This window comes from Micromys minutus (assembly GCF_963924665.1).
Source record: "Micromys minutus genome assembly, chromosome: 1".
NCBI classification, from domain to species: Eukaryota; Metazoa; Chordata; class Mammalia; order Rodentia; family Muridae; genus Micromys; species Micromys minutus.
In genome coordinates this window covers 200,361,285-200,388,212 of record NC_137969.1, presented here as the reverse complement: position 1 = coordinate 200,388,212, position 26,928 = coordinate 200,361,285, and the positions used below count along the sequence as shown (strand labels likewise).

At 38.5% G+C, this 26,928-nt stretch overlaps 2 protein-coding genes across 2 annotated transcripts in view; one reads left to right on the top strand and one right to left on the bottom strand.

Moving 5' to 3' along the window:
* LOC308418850 (signal recognition particle subunit SRP54-like) overlaps positions 1-23,184 on the bottom strand; it is a 32,626-nt gene extending 9,442 nt beyond the window's left edge. The window contains exons 1-11 of the mRNA XM_080914408.1: positions 22,977-23,184; positions 12,815-12,924; positions 11,931-12,022; positions 10,820-10,904; positions 6,751-6,855; positions 5,581-5,647; positions 5,444-5,501; positions 4,118-4,268; positions 2,625-2,773; positions 2,116-2,216; positions 1,350-1,436 (exon numbers count right to left, since the gene is read on the bottom strand). Of these exons, the coding sequence (XP_080770534.1) occupies positions 1,350-1,436; positions 2,116-2,216; positions 2,625-2,773; positions 4,118-4,268; positions 5,444-5,501; positions 5,581-5,647; positions 6,751-6,855; positions 10,820-10,904; positions 11,931-12,022; positions 12,815-12,892 (973 nt within the window). The 5' untranslated portion in view covers positions 12,893-12,924; positions 22,977-23,184. The remainder of the gene's footprint in view (positions 1-1,349; positions 1,437-2,115; positions 2,217-2,624; positions 2,774-4,117; positions 4,269-5,443; positions 5,502-5,580; positions 5,648-6,750; positions 6,856-10,819; positions 10,905-11,930; positions 12,023-12,814; positions 12,925-22,976) is intronic.
* A 459-nt stretch (positions 23,185-23,643) lies between these two features.
* The window catches only part of LOC308423405 (uncharacterized protein), a 31,072-nt gene continuing 27,787 nt past the window's right edge, over positions 23,644-26,928 (top strand). Inside the window, exon 1 of the mRNA XM_080920113.1 lies at positions 23,644-23,749. Coding sequence (XP_080776239.1) covers positions 23,653-23,749 — 97 coding nt within the window. The 5' untranslated portion in view covers positions 23,644-23,652. The remainder of the gene's footprint in view (positions 23,750-26,928) is intronic.

The window sequence follows — 26,928 nt, the reverse complement described above, 5'->3', positions numbered from 1 at the left end:
CAATGGGACAATAATTATATTTGGAAAGTAAGTAGAGCTTGGTAACCTCAAAATGAGCAGAATATTAGGAATTAAACAAAAACACTGCAGATATCTAAGGAGTCAGAAGTCAGAGAGTAGACAATGTACAGTAACACTGAAGCAGAAGGAGGCTACTGCTTCAAGACAGAAAGACCTGGCATGATACCCTTAAATCCCAGAACCTCTGAGGCAGAGGCAGGGGAGTATGAGTCCAGCCTAGTCTACATAGCAAGCTCCAAGACTCTATTCTCAAAACAAAACAAATCAACAAAGAATGACAGAAGATAGGGAAATCAGGCAATGAAGGATAAATTCAGCCACAGAATCCATATCTACTAAGGACCAATGTGTCAGATACTGAGCAAGGTACTGTGAAGATGAAAGATGAACACAGTGATGAACCTTATCTTCACCTTCAAGCAGGAAGGTGGGTATCACATGACTGTGATGAGTGACAACAAAAATTATAGAGACAAAGGAACATGCGTCACAGACTTCGAGGAATCAGGTAGGACATGTTGTTAGGAGAGATCAAGATGTGAGAATATGAAAGTTCAGCAGGCTGGCTCAAAATGCTAAATATAGCAGTGTCAAAACCTTATGCAGAAGACCAGACATAATGACATCCTTTACAAGTACTTGAAGGGAAATGGGAAGCTGGTGGTGAATTCTAGATCTATGGACTCAGCCAGGCACACACCTATAACTCCATCATTCCAGAGGCGGAGCAAAGGGATCCCAGCTCAAGGATAGTCTGGATGAGGTCTGAATGGTAACGGTCCTCACAGGCTCACATATTTGAATACTTGGTTCCCAGTAGGAAGGCTGTTAAGGAATGGTTAGAAGGTGTGGCCTTGTTGGAAAACTGTCACTGAATGGGCTTCCAGGTTTTAAAAGTCCATGCCATTCCCAGTCTTGTTCTCTTGCTACAAAACGGTTCTCAAATTAGCCCTGGCTGTCCTGGAACTCACTCTGCTGATCAGGCTGGCCTTGAACTCAGAGATCCACCTGCCTGTCTCCCAAGTGCTGGAATTAAGGCATGTGCCACCACTGCCTGACTTACAATTTTTTTGAAAGAAAAAAAAAAGAAAAAGAAATCAAGGTTAAGTATGGTAGTGAATGCCTTTACCCCAAGTAGAAGCAAGAAGATCAAAAGCCCCAGGCCAGCCTAGCTATAACAGAACCCAATGGGTTGGGAGGTCGAATAGCAGTAAAGCACTTGCCTAGCATGTGCAAAGTCCTGATTCACTCCTAAGCACCATGAAAAAAAAAGAAGAAAAAACAAAGTAAAAACTCCCAAAATTGAGACCTTTATGCTACAAATATACCATGCTTCAATTTCTTTTTAAGTTCCTCGTTATCATCCAACTTCAATTCATTGACTTTAGCAATCAGTCCTTCAATGTCACCCATTCCTGTAAGATACCAAAGAGAGAAGTGAACAGATGACAGTATGCTCACCTTTACATCATTAAAATACACGGACACATGTAATAGTTCTGCCAGTTTGGTTAAGTACTCCTACTGCATTTTATGTGAAAAGAATTGAAGCTAAGAAGGTTAAAAACATAAATCAGGGAAGACAGCCTAAGCTAACCTTCTAATTCTGTGTTCCCTAACTATATCACTTTAAGACAACAGAGAGATTCTACTATTATTACAACCTCTATTACTACAACTGTACTTTCTATACTGTGTGCTCAAACTCTTCTTAAAAGCTCTGTATCTAATAACTCATGTTTCCCTGCTAACCATAGCAAAAAAGAGTTTAGAGAACTGGGGAATGCAGCTCAACAGCACATGCAAGGCCCTGGTTTTAATCCCCAGCAATTAAAGTAAAATCAAGTTAGAATAAGTCAAAAAAGAAAATATCTTTATTAAGATAGTAAGCAGAGGACTAAAACCCTAATTTGTTTTAAGACCCATACTATCCCAGAGACTGTCATATACACTTAGATCCATAATACAGAGACTGTCCCATACTTAGACCTGCACTATCTCAGAGACTGTTCCAATACTTAGACCGGCACTATCTTAGAGACTGTCCCATACACTTAGACTCATACTATCTCAGAGATTGTTCCCTACACTTACCAAGAAGTTTGCTGATGAAAGGCTGTGTTTTGAAAGGTTCAAAGTCATCTATATGCTCCCCTGTACCAATGAAAATAATTGGACTTTTGGTGGCAGCAACTCTACAGAGAAAAAAATAAAATAAAAAATAACCTCAAAATAGAAAACAAAATTTTTAAAGAGAATAGACAAAATGTATAAAATTAAAGTTTCTTTTCACTAGTTAGACCTATACCAAATGGGCTCCAAGGTTCTTTTTGTACTTAAATCTCTTTTAAGGATTCTGTCACTTTCATTACTATAATGTTTTTAAAAACAGAATAAGAAACACACACACGCACACACACACGCGCACACACACACACACACACACACACACGCGCACACACACGCACACACACACGCGCACACACACACACACACACACACACACACACACACGACATGTGATCCTAAGGCATAAAACAAATGATTTATAGGGCAAAGGGATTAGCAACAGCCACAACAGTGAAACTTCAACTGATACTCACGCACTGAGAGCACCACCTCCTTTTGCATGACCGTCAAGTTTTGTCACTATTACTGAAGCTACATCTACTTTATCTTTAAAGGCCTTTGCCTGGGCCTCACAAGCCTGTCCAATGGATGCATCCATCACATAAACAATGTTATCAGGTTGCTAGAAAGAGTAAATAAAAAGACATGTTTTTACCAGTGTTACAAAGAGGTCACCATGAGCTTGCATACAATCAATGCTCACTATCAATGTTGAATCAGTAAGTGCTGACTGAGGGAGCAGCATAAATTAAGTGAATATAGGTCTTGACCAAGAAATAAATAGGGAAAACTTTGTGCTCATGATACAGAGAAGAAACTATGGCAACCTCTTTGCAAATTATTTTGAGTTGAGATCTAAATGAAGAAAAAAAGGTTGAACCTTTAATCCTAGTACCTGGGAGACAGAGACAGGCAGACAGCATAGTCTATCTATAGGTTGAGGCTAGCATAGTCTAAAGAGAACCAGTTCCAGTCAACCAAGGGTACAAAGAGAAACCCTGTCTCAAAAAAAAAAAAAAAAAAAAAGTCAAAATGACAGTATCACTAAAAAGACACTAATTAGCACAAATCACCAACCAAAGAATAAGGTATGCAACAGGTATTCAACTGCTCCTTATTGCTACATTATTTCCATCATAATTTTATTTTTGTTTTGTTGAGACTGAGTGTGGTTTGAATAAAAAATGGTCTCAACAGCCCCCTATACTGAATGCCCAGTATTAGGGAATGGTGCTATTGAGAAGGATTAGAAGGTATGGCTGTTTTGAAATGGGTGTAGCCTTGCTGGAGCAAGTGTGTCACTAGGGGTGGGCCTGAGGTTTCAAAAGCCAAAGCTAGGCCCAGTGGCTCTCTCTTCTGCCTACAGATCTGGATGCAGAGCTCTTAGCTACTTCTCCAGCACAATGTCTGTCTGTGTGCCACCATGATGTTAACAGACTAAACCTCTGAAACCGTAAGCAAGATCTACTAAGGGTTTCTTTTATAGGAGCTGCCTTGGTCTTGTCTCTTTCACAGCAACAGAACAATGAACACACAAGTCTCACTATGTAGCCTTGGTTGGTCTAGAAGGTGAGATAACATAGAATAGGTTGACCTTAAACTCAGAGATCAACCTGTGTTTCTCAAGTACTGGGATAAAATGAATGTGCCACTACACCTAGCTCCATCTTTTAAGAGCTTAAAGGAAACACTAAATGAAAATACTAATGTTCCATTTTGAAAAAAAATCTTTAAAATTACTGTTACTACTGAATTAAAGTAACAAGGAGAAACCCAACAAATTTAAGAGTAATTCTTAATTTTTCAGTATTACTTTTTCTATGCTGGTGACAGTAGTTCTTTATCACTTAGTGATAGTAGCTGTCTTACAGGTAAGGAATCATTTATATTCATAAACTCAATCAGGTTTCATAGGTAAATTGAAGTTCCTGTGGTGTTAAAATGTGTTGCATGGAAAGCTACTTACTATAGCATTAGAAACTTGAAGCATTTCTTCAAACAAAGAGTCTTCTTGTTTATGACGACCACTTGTATCAACAATAATTATTTCAAAATTTTCATTTTTGAATTTCTCCACTCCTTCGGAAGCAATGATGACAGGATCCATTTCAGTATAGCTATTTAAGATGAACGAACGATTTAACAACATCACGACAATAAAACATTCAATACTATTTACTCGGAAAGTGTCAGTTTACTTTTAATCTATTGTGTAAAAGTGAAAATATTATAGTTTTGATTTAGAAGAAATTACTAATAAGTAATAAATACAGAAGCCCATTTCTCTGGTATCATGAGGTACCAATGAACTTTTCCTACTGAAGTCTGCATAACTACTGTAGGTTTTTTCTGAATTGTTTCCTTAAACATTTTTTAATATTTTCTTTAGTAAATGAAATCATGTTAGAAAGCATATTATACCTGCTTTCCCATTTAACAACCTTTTGTTATAAGTTTATGAAGTTATTAAATGCTCCTGTAAAATAATATTTTTAGATTATATAGTATTCCACCAGATGACATCATCATTTACTCATTGCATTGAGGCTGGACATTTTGGGTTTTTTTTTTTCTCATATGTTAGCATTAAAACAGATATGAACCAAAACAAATACTTCCCTAAAAAAGTTGGGGGTCATGTTCCAATTTTCTTCAATGATGAACTATGGTATGGAAGTGTAAGCCAGATAAACCTTTCCTCCAAAGTTGTTTCTGGCCATGGTGTTTTGCTGTGGCAATAGGAACACTAAGACAGCTGTTAAATAATCATTTTAGTCTGGAGTAACCTTTCTTCCCTATAAACATATGGTTGGTAGATGATAATAAAACAGCACTAACAGTGCTAATTAGATATGTCAATATGTACTTCATCTTTAGTTTTTTAAAGATAAAAATTTTATTTATAGGTGTGTGTCTGTGTGTGTGCATGCAAACAACTAGGCGTACTCATACATTGAGGTGGCACAATACTCATGTGGAGGTCAAAGGGTAATCTCCTGAAGTTGGTTCTCTCCTTCTACCATGTTTCTATGGTCAAACTCAGGTTGTCAGGCCCCTACTTTCATTTTTAATATTTTTGTACTACACACTTTATATTCCCTAGTATCTATTAATAGGTATGCGTCTAATGTCTTTTAAGAAAAAAAGGAATCCATGTATGGTGGCACACATCATGTGATCATAGCACTCAGAAGACTGAGACAAAAGAATCGAAAGCCAGAGGCCAGCCTGGTCTACTGAAGTTTTCTAGGTCAGACTAAACTAAAACTGACCAAAGCAGACGGTAACCCACCTTCCATAGAATGGAATTCTTGCTTTGGTGGCATTCTGTTTTAACTGGTCAAAGGCTCCTAAAAGAGAAAGAGGTAATGAGGCCTCAAATAGACAACAGAATTTACAGAAAACAGATTTTAAATTTCAACACACTACCTGCTCTGAATGTATCTGCACATATCAAACAGGTCTTCCAACCTTCCCTCTGGTAATAATATGCTAACTGGGAAAGGAAGATTCAAAAAAAGTATCAGAAAACATAATAAATCATTTTATATACAACTTCACTGTTTAATCTTATTTATCTAAGGAATAAAGTAAAACTTCATAATTCTCTTGAATGTAATATAAAATATTGAAGCACAGCAAAATCTCTTAAGAGTTTAAATTGTCATTCAATAACTATAAGATGAAAAGCAACAATAATCACTGTTAAAATGTTAATTTGTAATGTTAAGGGGTAAAATAATTAATACCATCCTTTAAAAATAACCATTACCCCTGACCTTAAACTATACCATAGCTAAAGTTTGTGAAGGAAAACAAAACAAACAAACAAACAACAACAACAAACCTAGCAACTAAGTTTGGGAACCAAATTATAGAGAAAATACAATAAGATGATTAAAAAAAAATCAATGTAAAAATATGTAAGATAAAAGGCCATATCATAAACAGTGGAACATGCAAAGGAGAGTTTTGTGTTGAAACAAAATATATTTCCTGTGTTTTCTTCAGTAAAAAAAAAAAAGAATCATTGTGTATACCAGAGCCCTAACCCCCACCCCCCACCCCCCACATAACCTCTTTTCCATCAAGTAGCCCTGCCTAGGCCAGAGTAAATACAAGACAGGGTGGCCTCAACACATAAAGACCCATCAGCCTCTTACTCTACTATATCTGGCCATACTTACTCTTTAAGGACAGAAATTGCTTTTTGTTTCAAAAGAAACCAGAATTAACATTGCTCTTCATTGATTTTTTTGTTTTTGGTTTGGTTTGGTTTTTTTTGAGATGGTCTCCTAAAGCTAAGGCTCACCTCAAACTCACTATGTAGCTGAGGATTCCTTCAATTGTCAATCTCCCCACCTCCATAAGTGGCTCCAACTATAATCATGCATTACCACACCTGGTGTAGATTGACATTCTAACTAATGTCATAAGAAACTACAGGATTCTATGGTCTTTTTCCTATAAAATTATGACAAAAGCAGAAAAGATACACCAAGTAACAAAACTGTAAAACAACCTATGTCTTGGCTTTAAAATCAAACTTTATTTATACAAATATATCTTCCATCTGACTTTTCGTTGAAGAATGTTTACCTTTGAACACGTTGTCGTTTTACCACTCCCTTGCAATCCAACAAACATGATCACATTTTGCTTTCCCTTAGTCGGTGTCCACGCTTTAACTCCAGGGTCTACAAGCTATACACCAGAAAAAAAAAAAAAAATCAGACTAACATGTGGCATTCAAAAATCCCCTTCTCTGACATTTAATTTATAAATGTCAAGCTAAGGATGTTTTAATTTTTATTGAAGCCACCGTAATCCCAACATTCTGAGGCAACTCTAGCAGTCCCCTTTGTGCAGAGTGAAATTTAAGAGTTTTATCAAATATTGCATAGATGCCAAACTCAAGCCTTTCCTGACAAAATGTGTTCACCTTGACACCCTAAGTTCAGTCCCCAGGAGCCACATGGTAGAGAGAAACAGCCAACTCCCTCTAGTTGTCAAACATGATACATACTTGCCAGACACACAAGCACACACAAACACACACACATACACACACTAAATAAATGTAATTTATGAAATTTCTTATAATATATGAAGTTGAAACTACCTAAAATATTTTATTAGCTTATAAACATTTATATTACTCAAATATTATCATACCAGCAGAAATCTATATAATGAGATATTTTATTATTCTTTTCTCATATAACACACTTCAAATCCAGCTAGTATATACTTTTTAAATGTCTTTCCTCTTAAATTAAGATAAGAAAAATGTTAAAAGCTGGTTTTGATAATAGGAGTAGAACCCCCAGAACTTTACATAGCAAGACAGGTTCTCTACCATTTATGTGGGTTCACCTTTTCTTTCTATTTAAATAAGTGTGTTTAGTTTAGTTTCCTACTTAAATAATCTTACAGTTTAGCCTAAATACATCCCGAGTGGTCAATAATCTCATGTCTAAAGGCATCTATACTGGTCTGCATATTCAATCTGACAAACGCTTGTATGAAGTGAAATGATAAATGGCACGAAATGATAAATGGCACATAAAGACACCTTCTAATTCAAATATTAAATTTTAAATACCAAAAGATCTATAAAATTATTTCCTAAAGGAAACAAGGGAGAAAAATATAGTTTTACAATGTGTTAGTAAGAAGGAATCACATAGGAGCAGTTCCAACAAAAGGCTTATTTTCTTTGAAAGTCTCATGTAATATGAGACTAAGCTGGCCATGAACTATGTAGCTAAGGCTAGCAAAAAAAAAAAAAAAAAAAATCCTGATTCTTCTCCTGCTAAAAACTTGAAGACTTGGGATTACAGACATACACTACCATGTTTGACAAGTAGAATCCATTCTTAAAGGTGCCCAAAAGCTTAATTGTGACCCCATTTAGAGCCTGAAACAATTATTCAAACATAATTTTTGATGATTGGTGAATATGATGATAATGACTAAACAGATCTCTCTAGGTTGCTTTGGAACTGACTATGTCGCCCAGGCTATCCTAGAACTCCTTGCAGCAGCATCTGAGCAGCATCCCCTGCTAGGATTACAGGGTTGAAGTACCAGACGTGGTATAAATAAACCTTTAACTCAACTATATCCATTCATTTACTAGCTTTGTATTTCAAAACTGGAGCTGAAGCGTTGCAAAAGAGAACATGTGGTTTAGCATATGCCAAATAAAAAACAAAAAACAATACCTTATAAGGAAGTCTGCCAAGATCAAGTAGTCAATATTGTCAAGGTATTATACATGACTTAGTAAATAGGAGTTTCAGGGAAAGAGTGGTAAAGAGGAGAAAACAAACCAGAACATACCTTCATGTCCCCTTTCCAAGCATGTGCACAACATTGGAAAACTTCTAAAACAGGCAAAAGCTATCTTAAAACAAACTACTTCCCTTCCTACTGTATCTGTTCAGTATAGAAAGGCTGCCTTCATTCACCTCAATTCTAAACACTCATGGAAGAATAACTCAGCTATTACCACTGAACATTTCACAAATCTATCCTCTCTTCTTCCTACACTCCAAAATGCATCCAAACTTTTTGTATGAAAAGTAAACATACTCACGAATATGAGTTGGCTGTAATGTGTAATCTGAAACCATACCAACCTTAGCCTATACTTAGCATAGGTCTATCTGAGTGCATGATTCTATGCAACCAGCCATTTAGACACTTAAACACTGGCTTACTGAGTCTTGCAAATTTCACATTACTACTCATTTCATTAATCATTTAAAATCTTGACTTAATGTCAGTACTAATTTCATCAGAAAAATAACATCAGGATTCTCTCAAACTCATGGTAAGATGCAATTTCTACTTGTTTTGTGTGGTACTGGAGATTCAAACTAGGGTTCCCTGGTTCATATATTTTCACATAAAATTTTAGCTTTATTTATTTTTTTTTACCAGCTACAATATTGTCAGTTATTTTCCTTAAAATGACAGGTTCACTTCATTTTGGGGGGGAAAAATCTGCCAAATTAGGTCCAGGTCAGAAATAACTAGAGTATATGCTTCTGTTCATTTATATAAAATAGTATTCTATGCAAGCAGGAGTGGCCTCAAGTCATAGTTGCAACTGAACTGACTTCTCAAGAGGATTAAGAAACGTGAGTACAGCACAGACAGAACTTTACCTTTACTTCCCATTTCATCCACAGAAGCTTAAAACGATATACTCATAGTCAACCGTCACAATTTAATATAACTTATAATATCTACTGTTTGTTTGATTATGGATTTAAGTGAAAGCTGGCATTTTAAGTGTTTGCTGGTAAAGTCCCTAGTCACTAATAATTTAGTTGGTATTTCTGTCTTTTTGTTTATTTTTTCAGACAAAAAATAAATACCAACTATTTATTTTTCAGTGCCTCATTTTGTAGCTCGGCTGGCCTTACACTCAGAGATCCATCTGCCTGTCTTCCTGTTTCAGAGTGTAGAATAAAGAAGATAGGTTTAAAATTATTCTTAAAATATATGTAAAAATAAGACATCTAGATATCTATTTTATGCCATGAGGTATAAAGAATGGAGGTGAACATAGAAAGACCTAGACGGAAGTAATAGGATTAAGGAAGGATATGTGCTCCCACAGTCAGCTGGTATCCATGAGTCATGCTAGCAGGCTGTCAGGCTGAGTAAATCACAGTAAAAAGGTAAAGAGGGCAAGTCAGAGATGCAGTTCAAAGACAGAGCATGTGCTTGTCATGGGTGAGGTCCAGGTTCAACCCCCAGCAGGACACAGCAGAGTAAATAATGTTCTAATTTTACTATTGAAGAGTCTTGACTTTACTTTGTATACTCACCATTGCTCTAGACTGTAAGCTTCTGAGAAAAGGACCAGTACTTGGCTGTCCACAGTACTTGGCATACTGCCCAGAATAAAGTAGATACTCAACAAATACTTCCCAGTAAAGTTCCAGAGTTGATAATTCTTACAAAAGACCTAAACTTACTTTCCAGCACCTACATCAGGTACCAACCACTTGTAACTCCAGCTCCAGGGAAATCCAGTCTTTAACATTCACAGGCACTAGAAATCACATGCACATATCCACAGACACACAAAAATATTTTTCAAACAACTTCTGGTTTTATTTTTGTTATTCATTTTTATATTATTCATTTCATGCGTGTTTTGCCTACATGTATGTATGTACCATGTGGTACCTGTGATGATCAAAAGGGGACATCAGATCCTCTGGAACTGGATTGTGAATGGTTGTGAATTACCATGTGGATGCTAGGAATTGAACCTGGGTCCTCTGCAAGAGCAACAAGTGATCTTAACTGCTCAGCTATTACTCCAAGCCCACATACAAATATCTTTTTAAAATAGCCCACTTTGAGAAAAGTTAACAGCCCTTCCATTTATTTCCTAACTTTTGTTTCTGTGTGTATGTATATCTGTCTGTGCTTATGTCCCATGGCACACATGTGGAAGTCAGGGAACTGTTACTGGAGTCAGGAATGAGTTCAGGTTATTAGTTTTAGCAACAGACACCTTTACCAGAGCAGCATCTTGACAGCTCAAATTTATATTTCAATACAGACCAATTGTCCATAAAATACAATTTAGAAGGGACTCAAGCACCAAGTCAATGGACTCATAATCTTGATACACCTTTACCTTTACAAGTTCTTTAAATACAGCATGCTGAATCATTTTTCTTTTATTTAGACCAGATGCCATCTCTTCAAGATCAATTGCAGACCTTCACAATGGTGAAAATTCGGATAAGAAAAGCCAGTTAAAATAATCTCAAAGTACTTCTATCCTACAGAATGTAAGCGTATTCAATTATTCATATTAATTAGCATTCAAATAATTATTATAGACTTATAAGATTATACCACAAAAAATTCTACTATAAAAGTCTAGATGCAAGGCTCTGAGTAAGTTCTGAAGGCTTACAGATCAATGCATAAATATTTATTTCTCTGGATATAACTATAAAATATTAATCTTAGCTTGCAAATTTTATATACAGAGAATCACACTGACTTTCTAGCTCTAACTGTTAAATAGCTAGTTGTTCTGTATCTTCGCCCAGACAATCAATGTAAGAGAAGGAATGCTAGGACTGGGGTTCAAGAAATTATTAGAGGTGCCTGTCTGGTTTCAGGTGCCCTGGCCATATGTCTCTCTCAATGAATATTGTAACAAAGACCATACAGAGGACTCCTTCAAGCAGGGACAGAGAAACCAAAATGCAGAATAAAAGAGAATATAACTCTTTAATCATAAAGAAGGTAGACTCATATAATCTTACAATTTCGGGAAAAAACTTAATTGTTGAAAACCTTTTACATTAAAATTCTATCACACTTAACTATAATAAATGACTACGCCCAACCAAATAAACAAGATAGAAGAAAATCTACAATGAAATAAAGCTGTTTTTGGTTTTGTTCATGGAACCATAATTATGGAAATATAGTCCTTCCATCTTACTCTCTCCCTTCTCCTTTTCTCCATTTACATCTTCTAGCCAAGGCTCACCTGAAGCTCACTGTGTAACAAAGGCTGGTATTGAACTCATGATACTCCTCGTGCCTCAGCTTCCAATGCACAAGCCACCACATCTGTCTCACAGGGAGTTTTCTGACACATGAATTTAAAACATTCCAGTGCTGTATAGAAGTATCTTATAATAAAGCAAACTTTCCTCTATTTACTGCTTCAATCCCAGTAAACCAAACTTAGTTTGTCTTGTTTTTATACAATTAGTTCAACTTACTTAACATTTTCTCTTAGTTGCTTCACTAGTTTAATATTAACATCTGCTTCCAATAATGCCGTACATACTTCTTTCAGCATAGCATTTAATACCTGAAAATAAATAAAATTGAAATATGCTCAGTGTTTTACTCCAGCAACATAGAAACAATGGCCGGTCAGGCTTCATGTACTGAAGCGGCTTACTAACAGCATAGCAATGCCACTCTGTTGGAGGTGAGAAAGATTTATTCAATTACCCTTCAAGAGAAAATACTATCAAATCCCAGTCATTCTGTGAAATAAGGCATGGCATTTAGGTTACACAGGCAGTAATAACGAAGCATTAATTATCCCTGCAGTACTCACCACCACACTTGGCTGAAACGCTAATCTTTACATGTTGAGACAGAACAACATACTATATTTTCAAATACTAGTATTCAAAAGCTACATTGTTTTAGTTTTTTTTTAACTAAAGGTAGATTTGGGGGATTTTTTTATAAGTTCTGACTAATAAAGTGAAATTAACAGAAGGTGAGATGGGTCAGAGGGTAAGAGCACTTGCTGCTCCTCCAGAGGACCTGAGTTTGATTTCTAGAGCTTAGAAAGCTCACAATTCCCTGTAATCCTCAGCTCCAGAGACCCAACTTCTTCTGGCTTCCACGGGCACGCGCATAACACCCTCACACTCTCGCACACACCTACACACACTTTAAAATTAAAAAAGTTTTTTAAATTAAGTTAAAAAAAAAAGGTGAAATAACACAGTAGTAAATTTTCTCCTTACTATTACTGTGTATTTAAAGTACCAAATCTACATGAATGAGTCACAGGTCTAAAGTCCAGTTCTCTATCCCTAGTATCTATGCATTAGCATGTGTGTTTCACACTGTATTTTCATACCTCTTCATTGATAATTGTGGCATTGCTCAATGAGCGTAATGCTGATGTTATTTTTCTTCCAAGATCTGCTAGAACCATCTTGAAGGTTTTAAGATGTACTTATGAGAACTCTAGAAAAAAAGAATACATAAGTGAAAACCATTTCTCATTCATTCCTAAATGAAGAAAAAGAATATTTAAATTCAAATTAAAGTATTCCAATGTTTGAACACTGTAATTTCAGCTTCTAGCGCCTCAACTTGCAACGTTAATATATTCCTGTCCAAAAGATAAATTTGGTTATGATACCTTCCATCCACATATCTAATTAGATATTTTAAACATAAATCATCAGATTTAAATGTCCAATATCTGCTGAGGAATGAAACTATGGTCTTAAGTTAATTTTGTTCTCTTTTCAGCACGTGCTCATGAGCATGAGTAACTGAATGGTGCATGGTGTCCATTGTAAACTAAAAGAGAAGTGAACCCCACAGACATGCTGCATAGCTCCCACATTACTCAACGCCATTCTGAATCTCTTAAGTAGAAAAGAAAAAGGAAAGGAAAACTTACCTTAATTCATAAATCACTCAACTTCTGTAGCACAAAACAAATTAACTGCTGAGCCATTAACTATGTGACAGTCACCCACTAAACCACTCCACATAACTAACATCACGCCAAGGCTGGGCATGGTAGCACACACCTTTAATCCCAGCACTTGAAATTCACTATGAGTTGGAGGCCAGCCATTGAGAGCTCCAAGACAATCAAGGGTATATACTAAGACCATGTCTCAAAACAAAGGAAAAAGAAATCATATTACTTCATGTTATTCTTCTAACCACCAAGGAAACCATTATTCTTCTCATTCTAAAGCGACTTGCTGATTTCTCAACTCCAAAATACAGTAACTTCAAAACTCCTTTCTCCTAAGCCAGAAATAGAGGTACACTTTTCAAGTCCTAGCACTTGAAAGCAGGGGAGCAGGAGGAAAGGAATAATGAGTCTGGGGCCAGCCTGAGTTACAAGGGGCAGTCTAAAATGAAAACAAACAAAAAGGTGTAGCTTTGTAAAAGTATATGAATATACTGCACGTGAGGACGACAGAACTCAACAGAAGGAAGTAAACATGATCGCCTGTCCTCAACATGCCTTAATTACTAGCTGATAAGACCCCGAATGTGAAAGAACAGCAGAATAAACACCAAAACAGAATTCTTCTTGCCTAACTACAAAAGAGAGAAAGAAAAAAAAAAAAAATCAGCTCCTGTGTCTCTGGTCTTCGGCCTGTTGCGTTAGACTTTGGACCCCAACTACAGCTGTTAGCCTCCATAACTGTCTAAATTTGATTCTGAAATAACAGGCACTTTTATTTTTGGCTCAATAAGAACACTGACTTCCAGATGACCCAGGTTTAATTCCCAGAAACAACATAGCAGCTCACTCGTTCTGGGGAGTCTGGTCCCCTCTTCTTGTATCCTTTGGCACCAGGCATGTATGTGCTACACAGGCAAAAAATCTCACAAACATAAAAAAATGAAATCTAAAAATTAATTTAAAAGGAAAACAGTGAGAAAATAGCTAAAATATTTGCCACAGGGAGACTTCAGACATGAACTTAGGGGAGTTAAAGGTTGTAAGAAGGGAAAATAAACTTTAGAGTTTAATAGAAAAAGAGTTTCTCAGGCTGAGTAATTAGTTAAGTATTACATTCCAACTCAAGAAAATTTCGTAATATAGAAGATAAATTTTTTTTCAAGTGTGGTGAACCTTTAATCACGTGGAAGACAGAGGATCCCCATGCACTATGTCCGGACCAGCCTGTTCCATACAGTGAGTTCTGGGCCAGCCAGGTCTACACAGTGAAACACTGTCTACATCTTAAAAATAATTAACTGAAAAAAATTAAAGCTGGATATGGTGGCACAAACCTTTAATCCAGCACACAGTAGACATAGGTAGATAGAGCTCTGTAAGTTGGAGGTCGGCCAGGGTGACATAATGAGACCTTGTCTCCAAAAAATATTAAAAATGAAATAAATTTTAAATTAATGCTGACATGATGAAAATGAAAAGGTTGTTTACCTTAAGCAGAGGATGTTTTGTTCTATATAGTTACATGATTGCTTAACCTTAAAAAACAACTACTTCATTAAAAAGATTCAAGATTTTTTCTTATCCCATATCCAGTACACTAAATCAGTGAAGTAATTACTTTCATGGAAGAGGGATGTTCCCATTCATCTTATATCACTGATACAGGAGCTAGACAGTCCTATCTATGACAGCACAGTGATCTTGTTAAGATAACATCATAAACAGGTCAGAATGTTAGAGGGCTGGAGAGATGGCTTACTGATTAAGAACACTTGTTCTTACAAAGGATCTAGGTTCGAGTCCCAGCACTCTATTGTGGTTCATAACCACACATAATTCCAGTTCCTAAAGATCCATTTCATCTTTCAACTTCTGCAAGGACCAGGCACACAAATAGAGTGTATATATACATGAAAGCAGAACACCAGAGTACACAAAAAATAAAAAATAGTTCCCAGTGCTTAGGAAGCAGGATAGTTGGATATCTGCAAGTTCAAGGCCAGCTTAGTCTATAGGCCAATACTAGGACAGGCAAGGGTTCCATTTAAAAAAGAAAAAAAATCTAATTCCCTATACTGTGACTCTGGTTGTTTGTTTCTTTCTTTCAGAGACAGTCTTGCTACATAGCTACATAGGCTACTAGCAAGTTCCAAACCAATTGCATGTAGAGAGCAGCACGTGCTGGTGCAGTTTTTAATCCAAGCGCGTGAGAGGCAGAATCTATCAGATCGCAGCTCTTAGATCCTGCTGAGTTTGAGGACGGGAGCAGCATCAGTCACAAAAGACCAGATACTATCAGATCACACAAAACATCCACAGTAGGCATATGTACAGAAACAGCATAAATAAGTGCCAGAACTCAGGGAAATAAAATGGGAAGTGACTACTAGTGGGTATGAGTAACAGAAATGTTCTAAAATTGATTATGGTCATGGCTACACAATGCTGTATTGATCAGAAGCCTTCAAATTATACATTTAGGTAAACTGTTGGCGTAGGAATCATATTTCAGGCTGGGAGATGACTCAGTAAAATAGATCACAGTGAGGGCTTAATTTCTGATCCACCTCTAACTCCTACATGTTGGGATTACAGAGATGCACCACCATACCTGGCAATGGGCATGATTATTTATAAGATATATCTATTTTTATTTTATGTTCAGAGAGTTTCGCCTACATATATATGTACATGCATATGTATATGTACAGAGTGCATACTTAGAAGTTTTACTTTTTGTTTTTCAAGTTTCACTGTGTGCCCCTGACTATACTAGAGTTCACTCTGTAGACCAGGCTGGCCTCAAACTGACAGAGATCCATCTGCCTCGGCCTCCCAAGTGCCGGGATTAAAGATATTCACTATCTGTGGCGGTTTGAATAAGTATGGACCCCATAGCCTCATGTGTTTAAATGTCTAACTATAGGAAGTGGCACTATTAAGAGGTGTAGCCTTTTTGGAGGTGTTCTTGTGGGGGTAGGCTTTGAGGTCTCATGTATGCTCACGCCATGCCCAGTGACACTACAGCCTTTAGATGAAGATGTAGAACTCTCAGCTCTAGCACCACGTCTGCCTGGACGCTGCCCTGCTCCCCGCCATGGTGATAATGGACTGACCTCTGAATCTGTAAGCCAGCCCAATTAAATGTTGTCCTTATAAGAGTTGCTATGGTCATGGTGTCTGTTCACAGCAAAAGAAACCCTAAGATACCACCGATGCTCGGTATATTATTTTTTTACAGCAAAAAGAAAATTACGTTTTAATGTGCTTCTTTGTGAAAGACAGAGCTTCTGCTATTAGTATATAAACTAGTTCAGCTAGGTGTCATTTGTACTCATTCATCTAGTCATTAAATACCTACTATATGCTTCATGAATTGTCCCAGCATAAAAGGATTTTCATTCCTAATTAATAAATTAACATTTTTCTTGTTCATTTCATACCATCATGAATTTTGGTTTCTTTGAGACAGATTCTCACTATATCCAAGTTTTGCTTTTTTTTTTTGTTTGTTTTGTTTTTATTTTTGTTTTTCAAGACAGGGTTTCATTGTGTACCACTGACTATATAGAGCTCACTCTGTAGACCAGGCTGGCCTCAAAGGAGGGCCTGGAGCTTGGAACAATCCTTGTGCCTCTCTGTCTTGAGTACAGGTGTGTGCCTCCACACCGAACTAGTGTCTCAAAGTTTAAAATCCTAACATTAGAACTAACATTGTAAGCAGACATGGTGGTGCATGCATTTAATCTGAGCATCTGTATGCCTCCCTGTAGAGAGCAGAGGCACTTCAAATACTCAGGAGCTATCCACTTGCTTATTGAGATTGTGTCTCTCACTGACCTGGCACTGGCCAAGTAGGATAAGCTGGCTGAAGTCCCACGGTTCTGCCTGTTTTTATATCTGCAGTGCTGAGATTACATGTATTTGCAGGCAAAGACTGGCTATTTTAGGTGGGTTCCTGGAATCAAATTCACTGAGCTATCTCCCTGGCTACCTTAGATAACTTCAATAAACCAAAACATTCTGGTTGGGCATAAAGATTATTGCAAAACCTCCATCATTCTTGATTCTTCGCTGTATTTTTGCCAAAAAATTTTAAATCTGATGAAAGGGTTTGGACTTAGTACTTTAACCAACTGAGCTCTCTCTCCAGCCCCCACCTCACAGTCTAATAAAAGATAAGGTAGAGAAAATTTCTATTAGGCTAGGCATGGTAATGCATACCTGATTGAGGTAGAAGGATTGTGAGTCTAAGGACATTCCTGGCTATAGAACAAGGTTATTTTAAAAGAAAAGGAACCGTTAGAACCCCTCCCATCCTCGGGAATTTCCTCACTTTTTCTTAATAAATCCATGGTTGCTCTGAAAAGAAGTACAATTCTAAATGACTATTTGAGGTGCCTGGGGGAAACAGTCCAATGTCTAGGAGCGCCTATGCAAGCACGAGGATCTGCGTTTGAATTCCCAGCATCCACTGTAAAAGCTGTACATGCATGTAGCCCAGCACTGAGGTGTAAAGGTCCAAGAAGCTCACTGGACAACCAGCTAGACAAAATGGTGGGCTTTAGGTTTAGTTAGAGACCCAGTCTCAAACATCACAGGTTCTCTCTAAGGTGCATAGCTCCAAATCCTCAGGTGAGTACACAGCCTAGAGTGACTGCAGGGAACAATAGAGGGATAGAGTGGGGTATCAGTGATTTGATGAAAAGAGAAAAACAGGGCTCTAAATAGGAAATTAAAGCTCTATTTAGGGAGTGGAGAGGGAGAAAAATTAAGAACAGAATGGTAAAACAAGGGAGTTTGAAAAGAAACTATAAAGAAGTATACTATTAAAGATCTACCTAAAACAAAACTACAATACACTTAAGTCTGTACATAAATAAATATGTGTAGCGGTAATTATTTTAAAAAGAGTCACTAACCCTTGCTATCACTGGCACTGTAGAGCCATATGGCATTAGCAGGGTATTTTCATCTCAGTTAGCCAGACTCAGCAGACTCTCTTAGTTCCCAATTTCCATCTCAGTCTGCCACAGGCTACTCTCTGATCCTCCTGGGACTCTCTGCCAGGAGCTCAGCTCACATTCCCAGTAACCGCCCCCTGTGGTTAATGTCAAGGTTCCCACTAGCCCAACAAAAATCAAAACTCTAGAAACTTGTAATTTAGGAATCAGATTTATATTAATAAATTCCCACTCCACAAAACATCCACACAATAAACTCAGAGCCAGTTGATATGACACAATCTGCCCACCTAGACAAGACAAATCGTCCCACAATAATCCATTCCTATCAAAATATTTATAGCTACCTGTGGCTATCCAAAGCCACACAGAGATGGTTCATCCTTGTCCTCCTCTATCTTGGCTTCTATCCCCTTTCCAAAACTCTGTCCTGCCTTACTTTTTCTTTTTCGTTTCTTTTTTTTCTTTTTAAAGATTTTATTTTTATTTTATATGAGTTCACTGTAGCTGTCATCTGACACCAGAGGAGGGCATCAGATCTCATTATAGATGGTTGTGAGCCACCATGAGGTTGCTGGGATTTGAACTCAGGACCTCTGGAAAAGCACTCAATGCTCTTAACCACAGAGCCATCTCTCCAGCCCCTCCGGAGGCCTTACTTTTTCACTGCCCAATCACAGGCTTTGCCTTATTCTGTGCCTGCCCTCACCTGTATATCAACCACACATAAACAGTTTAAGTGAATTTTTTTAAATCAGAGCTAACAATAGTCCTTCCAAAAACCAATGGCCATCTAACAAAACCTCCAACAACAACCATGAAAAGCCCTCTTTTGAGTTGTCAGGGCTGTTGAATAGGCTACTGTTCCTGCCCTTGGTTGGCCTTCCCCACCAAGAGAGATAGAAGGCAAGTCCCTATTAATGAAGACACCATGTACTTTAGACATAGAGCCCAAAGGCCTCTCTCTAGGCTGGAACTGACCAGAAAGCCTCCTCCCTGACATTTTAATTAAGCCTAAAGCCCACCAAGCACTCTTGGTACCAGAAGGTACAATGGAAGGTTCAAAAGGAAGAATGCAACCAACAGTCCTACCATCTGTGACAGCTATAAAGCACAAAAAGTGTCATGGCACAATAACCCTAGGGGTACAATAATGCCACCAACTCACTGGCAGTAACCAACAGCTCTTCAGGTGGCCTCAACTTTACCCAAGGAAATCCAGGCAACTAAGGGCAGGAGAAATGGTCTTCCTAATGAGAGCACACCAACTGATTATCTGGTAGCAAATGGTCAGTCAGGAAAACCTACATACTAGTAACATATAGACAAAACAAGGTATATTTTTGTATTTAGGAATATATGCATAAACATGTAGGTATGTAACAACAATTAATGAAAAAGAAGCCAGAATTAAAAGTGAGTTAGTATAAAGGTGGGTTTGTTGGGACGAAAGGAAGAGGGGAAAGGATGTAATTTTATTATAGTCTCAAAAATAAACAAATTTCAAAAAAATTTTACAATTAAAAAAAAAAAAGACCCAGTCTTAAGAGGTTAAGCAGAGAGGGATAGAAGACAATATCCAACTTTCTCCTCTGGTACATACGCATGCACAAACATATATACACCTCCCTCCCTCCCCAACACCATACCCAATAAGCAATAAGAATAGTACCTAAAAAAAGCAAGCAGGTGGTATAGTAGTACACAGCATGGCACTCAGAAGGAACACTGTGACCCAGGGTTATTAGCATGGTCTAAGTCGAAAGTCCCATGCTGGCCAGCCCAAAAAGAAGGGAGGAAAGAGAGGGGGAGGGAGAAAGGAAGAGAAAAGAAGGGGAAAAAACGTACAAGAAATCTTTTTAAAAGATACTCTTTGGCACCCAACAGTGGTGGCACATAATTCCAGCACTTGGGAAGCAGAGGCAGGAGGATTTATTTGAGTTACAGGCCAGCCTGGTCTACAGAAAAAGAAAACAAAATGATACAAAATCCTCTTTGGCTGTCAGGTTAGTCATAAAAATAATGTTTACACAAAATCTTGCCAAGAGGAAAAAAAAAAAAAAAAAAAAAAAAAAAAAACAAAAAAGAAAATTCCTTGGAAATAGTTGCTTTTGAACCTATCAAGAGCATTGAGGGGCAGATACAAAAGTGTGAGGAGGCACAAGCCCACGCAGTGCTACACTGGCTACAGTTAAAGCCACCAGCTCAAAACTAAATCCCCAGGCACAATTAACAAGGGGGGGAGATAACAAGATATTTCAGAGCACCAGCCATATCTAAACTCTTGATCAGAAAAGCAAAAGAAGTCATTATAGACCCTGGTATACAGTCAAGTCTGGTAATCGTTGCACTCAGCAGTATCCCTCAAATCAAAGGAATGAAAATATGTCCTCAACTTTTAAAATATCTTAGGCAGAGGACCATTATAGGTACTTTTTACTTAGGAAGTTGAGTCAGAAGAATTACTTGAAACTATGGCTTTAAGGTCAACTAAGCCAATACAGTAAGATCTTGTCTCAAAAAGGAAAAAAAACCAAATACACACACACACACACACACACACACACACACACACACACACACACAGAGAGAGAGAGAGAGAGAGAGAGAGAGAGAGAGAGAGAGAGAGAGAGACTATAATTTAAAACCTCTTTAGAAACAACAACATCAACTGCACCAAATGGAGAAAAATCCAAAAGTTACAAGTCTACAAAAGTTTGCAAGAAGTTTTACAGAGACAGGCTGTAAAGAGAGAACCAGCTAGATATAGATGAAGACAGAATGAACCAGAGAATGAGAAGGAGCCAGAAGATTAGAAAAGATTGCCAGAGTTAGTTTGAGGCAACACAGAGCAATTCGGGAGAAGGTGATAGAGAAGCCAGATTGAATCAGCGGGAGAGGAGTTTTGAGCCAGATAAACTGAGTTGACCAGCCAGCCAGAGATTAGAAGGAGCTACAGTGGGTGAGCTGATTCAGCATTAAGTCTCCAAGGATGAAAACATTCTAGGCCTAGATAAGAGGCTAGAAGCTTCCAGGGCTAGGTCTAGGTTAGCAGACAGGCAGTGAGCATCCAAGATGACAATCATTCAGTTGAATAAAAGTTACGTTAACAAATGTGTAGATAGGTGTTCCCTTTATTATACTACTTTGTTGTGTATTTTAGGAATGGGGTATTAATAATGATGCCCAGGCTCACTTCCAATTCCAGTGCTCTAGTAATTTCCCTATGCAGACGACAAAGTCGCTAACTAAGCACATGTAGCATAGTGTTTCTAAAAACTGAACATACACATAACAACACTCAACAAATAAGGGTCAAAACTCAAAAACACACTGCTTCTATACATTTCCACACACACACCACATATCCTAGTGGAAAATGGTAGAGAGAAGCTGTGCATTTACTGCAGAGAGTGCAGAGCTCTCCAAATGAAGGCTACAGAAAAGTGCACGCAAATGGCTGGCATACAGAGATGTATGGAAGCAATTCTGGGTGAGAACTCTCGAGGTGAGTCTATGAAAGATCCTGCATTCTCCCAGCACCGGGCAAATGAAAGAGCACATCAACCAGGACTAAAAGTAGCCCAAGGGACTGTAATTTTTACTGGCCATCTTTGCCTCCAAAAGCACATGGCGAAAAGGCCCTGTCTTTAAAAGACAGAAAAGCCACCATTCCAGTAGCAGGCACAGACAGTTACAGGAGTTCTACTTGTATAATAGAAAATACTAAATCTGTCATATCAAAACGTTGAGGTAAAGAGGAGTGCGGGAAAGGCCTCCTTCCTCTTCTGCACCATTACACCTATGTCATAGGAACTATACATACTATTTTACTTAACCCTCTTCGATCTTTGAAAGCCTATTAGGAAATTGAGGCTAGCCTTCAAAAGCAAATGACTCAGACATATCCCTTAAGGGGCACGTTGAATTGTCACCACTGTTCCATATCTCTTTTTCCCTAACTAAAGTTTCTCATTACTTGTCAGGGTATAATATATATTTATGGACTTTTCAGTGTCCTTCATTACTTTACCTCTTCAGCTTAAAAAAAGAATTAAGAAAGAAAGCATCATTAACATTTTGTTCAAAGGCATATCTAACAAACTAAGTTAAGACTGCTTAATAAAGTTTCTAAAGAAAAAAAATTACAAGGTCAGTATTGTGGACTGATTAAAAAAACATCCTCAGCACATCTTATCATTGCCACTGAATTAAAAGTTCTTCTTCAATCTGCTACATAAAGGTCAATATGCTAACCAACATGCTAACAAACACTAAAAGATAGACAAACCTGGTCTATGTCAAAAGACTTTGGACAAGAGGCTTCATCTAAATTCCTGTTCAGGGATGCTTTCCATAAGCCAAACCTACAAATGCTTACTTCTTATTTGGCTCAGGTAAATCTGAAGACAAATTAAAAGGCTAAAAGCGCATTGTTTAGTAAAACTTGTGAAGGAGGACAAGAGTAAAACTGTCAGTGCACCTCTGCCTAGGCGATCGCAGCCTGTGGGACCAGGGAAGACTTCCGCAGAAGCGGCGCTCTCACTGGAGGTCTGGCTGAGCTCCCCCACTCTCTTTTATCATCAGCGCAAGTGAGGAAAACCCCCAACACTCACCGCAAAAGGCACCACTAAAGCTGTGGCCCTAGAGGGCCGGCGAGTCCCTGGCGAGGCACCACGCCGCGGAAGGAAACCCAGGAACGCTGGAAGCTGAAGGACAGGGACGACCCCCCAGCCCAACTTCCTAGCTACTTAAACTAGGGGCCCAGCGCCCAGCACAGTGAAGCCAACTCCCACCAGCTGGAATACCGACGACTGCCACCAAACCTTCCGCCCAAAGAGGTGACGTCATCACTCGGCGTAGTTTAGCCCTTCGTGAATCAACACTTCCGCTTCCGGGGCACGAAGCCCCGTTTCTACGGGCTCCCTTTTGTTAAGGGTTAAAGGGGAGTTTCTTTGCTTATGCTGACCTTGCTAAGTAGACCTTAGTGATCTACTTGGCCGTCACTGCAGCGGGAAGCTAATAGCGAAACAGGCCCTCACCGGGCGTAATCACGAGGAAAAGTCAGGACTAGAAAAAGAAGAGCGACTAGACGAGAAAGTGGAAAACTCCTGGAGGGGGCGAGGCTTAGGGCTTCTGCAACCTTGAGAGGCGGGATTCCCCTAGGGGGCGGAGCTTAGCCTTTCGGCATTCGTGACTGGAGGATCCGCAGAGGGCGGGGTCGCGGCGGACGCGTGTGTGGCTGCGCGTGCTCAGTGAGAATCTGCTCCTGTCTTGTTAGCTTTCTTCACCATGGACTTTCGGTCCGCTCGGAGAGCTGTGCTTCAGCTGCTCGGAACTACGGCTCCCGAGGATGTCCCTGCACTGCTCCACTGGATGAGGACTACCAGTAAGCAATCATGGCTAGAGCCCGGCGAGATTTAGTCTTTTGAGTACCAGGGAGGGGCGAGGCTAGATACCGGGTCGCTAGGCAGCTCTTGATCTCTGAACACCCCGCACTTAGTCATCGGAGTGCATTTTAGGACGGGATGCCTAAGAACCAACTTTAGGTGGTTTGTGATTCCGGTGCTGACTTTGGACAAGTATCTAGAACCTCTTTGTTCAGTTACTGGTACAGGCAGATGCTACTTGGAAAAGCTCTGTACAAGAGAGGTTTTAGGCTGTGAAGTTATCCTCAAGGCCAATATATATATATATATATCACATATGCCTAGTACATTTATTTTATACATGGTAAAATAGACCATTTAATAATCTTTCAGGGGATGGGGAAGAAAAAAGACTTCTTTTAAACTGTTAATAGTAAACATGAAAAGTAACATTCTAAAAATTAGAATCGAGGAAATGAGGTCTAGTTAGTGGATAAAACGTTTCCTCTCTAGCAAAGTAAATCACTGCTTTATTCATATATGCTTCCCTTTTTTATTTTTTTAAAGAATTATTTATTTTATGTATATGAGTAATACACTGTAGCAGTGTTCAGACACACCAGAAGAAGGCATTGAATCCCATTACAGATGGTTGTGAGCCACCATGATGTTGCTGGGAAATGAATTGAGTACCTCTAAAAGAACTGTTAGTGCTCTTAACCACTGAGTCATCTCTCCAGCCCATACTCTTCCTTGTTTGAGTGCTATACCAATGTATACTATACTGAAAAACGTTAATCCCCAAGGTTGTTTCCATTCAGATCCATTACATAAAGTATTCCTATTTGATATGACCTCCAATATATTTTTAATTTTTGTGACAAGGTCTCCTGTCCTGCTAGACCTCAAACTTAACAGAGGATGACTTAGAACTCGGATCTTTCTTCGTCCGTTTTGCCTGGACTGATGCTGGAGATCAAAATCAGGCCTGTGCTCTGCCTACTACACCCTCAACTCCAACTTCAAATTTTAGATCTTATACCTTTGACCTGTTAGGAAATTTTTTCTTGGTGTACTTTAAACAATTGCTAAATGTTTTGAGAGATTATTCTAAGTGAGGCACTGATGGCTTGAGGGCAAAATGTATCTTAGAAATGTAGGAAACCAGAGACACCACTCCATGGTTATATACACATACAAGATGAGTGTTTCAAGATCGGAATTTACAAAATAATGTTTTCTGTTTGTTATTTTATGTATATGAGTACACCATAGCTTTCTTCAGACATACCAGAAGAGGGCGTTGGATCCCAATACAGATGGTTCTGAGCTACCTTGTGTTTGCTTTGGGAATTGAACTCAGGACTTCTGGATGAGCTGACCCATCTCACTAACACATAGGTTTTGTTTTTTTTTTTTTTTTTTTTAAGACATGGTCTCACTATAAACATGTTTTCTATCACTTCATTAAGCCTTAACCTACCTAGTTGTTTACCTAACTAACCTAGTTGTTTATAATAATACCAACTTCCCTCTAGTTTTTCTACATACCTCAGTATCACCTTATTTATTCCAAAAGCACTATTACCTACAAAAATGCAGTACTGGAACTAAAGAGATAGCTTATGGGTTAAAGGTTCAGGCTCACAACATAAAGTGTATTGTAGGCTGGGGCAATAGTAAAGTGTAAGGGGCCTCTGCAAACACCAGAGCCAGCAGAGTATGATTATATTGAAACTCTTTTCAAAGTAATTGTCACTTCTTCCATAAAGATGGGTTCTAGTGATGGGCTGTATGTACTATCTTAAGGGCCTAAGGGAGGATCAGTATGGTCTTGGTCATACTGATAGCACAGAGGTAGGTCATCTGGTCCTGCTTGTGGGAGCTTAGTCCTGGCCCTACAGATAAGAGTTAGGATCACCTAGGCCAGTAGTTCTGAACTTTCTAATGCTACCACCCTCTAATACAGTTTTTTATGTTGTGGTGACCCCCATCCATAAAATTATTTCTTTTCCTGCTTCACAACTATAATTTTACTAGTTAAGAACCATAATGTAAATATCTGATATGTGACCCCTATGAAAGGGTCATTCAACCCCCACAGGGTCATGATCCACAGGTTGAAAGCTGATGACCTAGGCTGTTAACCACCTCCAGTCCCAGCCATCTGGGCAGAAAATGTGTTGTACATCTTTTGCCTTAGAAAGACAACTTTGTGTTAAGCATTACTGGTTTCTTTAGTCCTGACTGTGAGTGCTCCCAACAGCAAAGAGCTCAGTATACAACCATGAGGACCAGGGGTCCACTCCTATTTCTCTTATCCTCCATACCTCTAGGGCCGCATGTGTGACCCTCTGCTGCCTGCGTTATATCCTAAACCTTAAGTGTATCATTATAAAAAGCCAGACAGTGGTGCACAGCACATGTAATCCCAGCTTGGGCGAGGCAGACATATCTATCCCTGGGGGTCCCTGCTCAGCCAGCATAGCCAAATTTGGTGATTTCAGATCTCAGTAAGAGACCCTGTATCAAAAACAATGTGGAGGCAGTTGAGGGAGGACACAGGTTCTCCTTTGGCACCCACATGTATGCATATATAAAACACACAAATGTACTGTTCCCCTTTCTGGCACTTACACAGTTACTAAAATAACTTTTCCCTTAGCCTTACTGAATTATTTGTAATTAAAGTCCCCAGATTTGAAGCATCAAACCTCCATTGCTCAAAATTAGATTGAATTTAAAGTCTCTTCCAGATGTTAATTTAGTTAAAAAAAAAAAGTAGTTCCAGTATCATTGAGTTAAATGTATAATTTTACTTTTATTTTTGAATTTTATTTTGTGTGTATCAGGACTGTGTGGGGGAATTGGGTCTCCCCTTCTACACTACTATTCCTGCTATCAAACTCACATTGTTAGGCTGGGTAGCAGGGGTCTTTAAGCAGAGCCATCTCACTAGTACCAATTTTTGCTTTTTAAAGATTTGTTTTATTTATGTGTCCGTAAGTGAACACCACAGTGTGCATGTGCTGCAGGGGCCAGAAAAGGGTGTTGAACCTTTTGGAGGTAGAAGTAGAGGCAGTTGTGAGCCTCCTGGTGTGAGTGCTAAGGAGCAAACTCAGATCCTCTGCAAGTCCTGCTTGTGTTATCAACCAAAAAAGGAATATGTTAGTACACCTGTTTATTCTGCTAAATGACA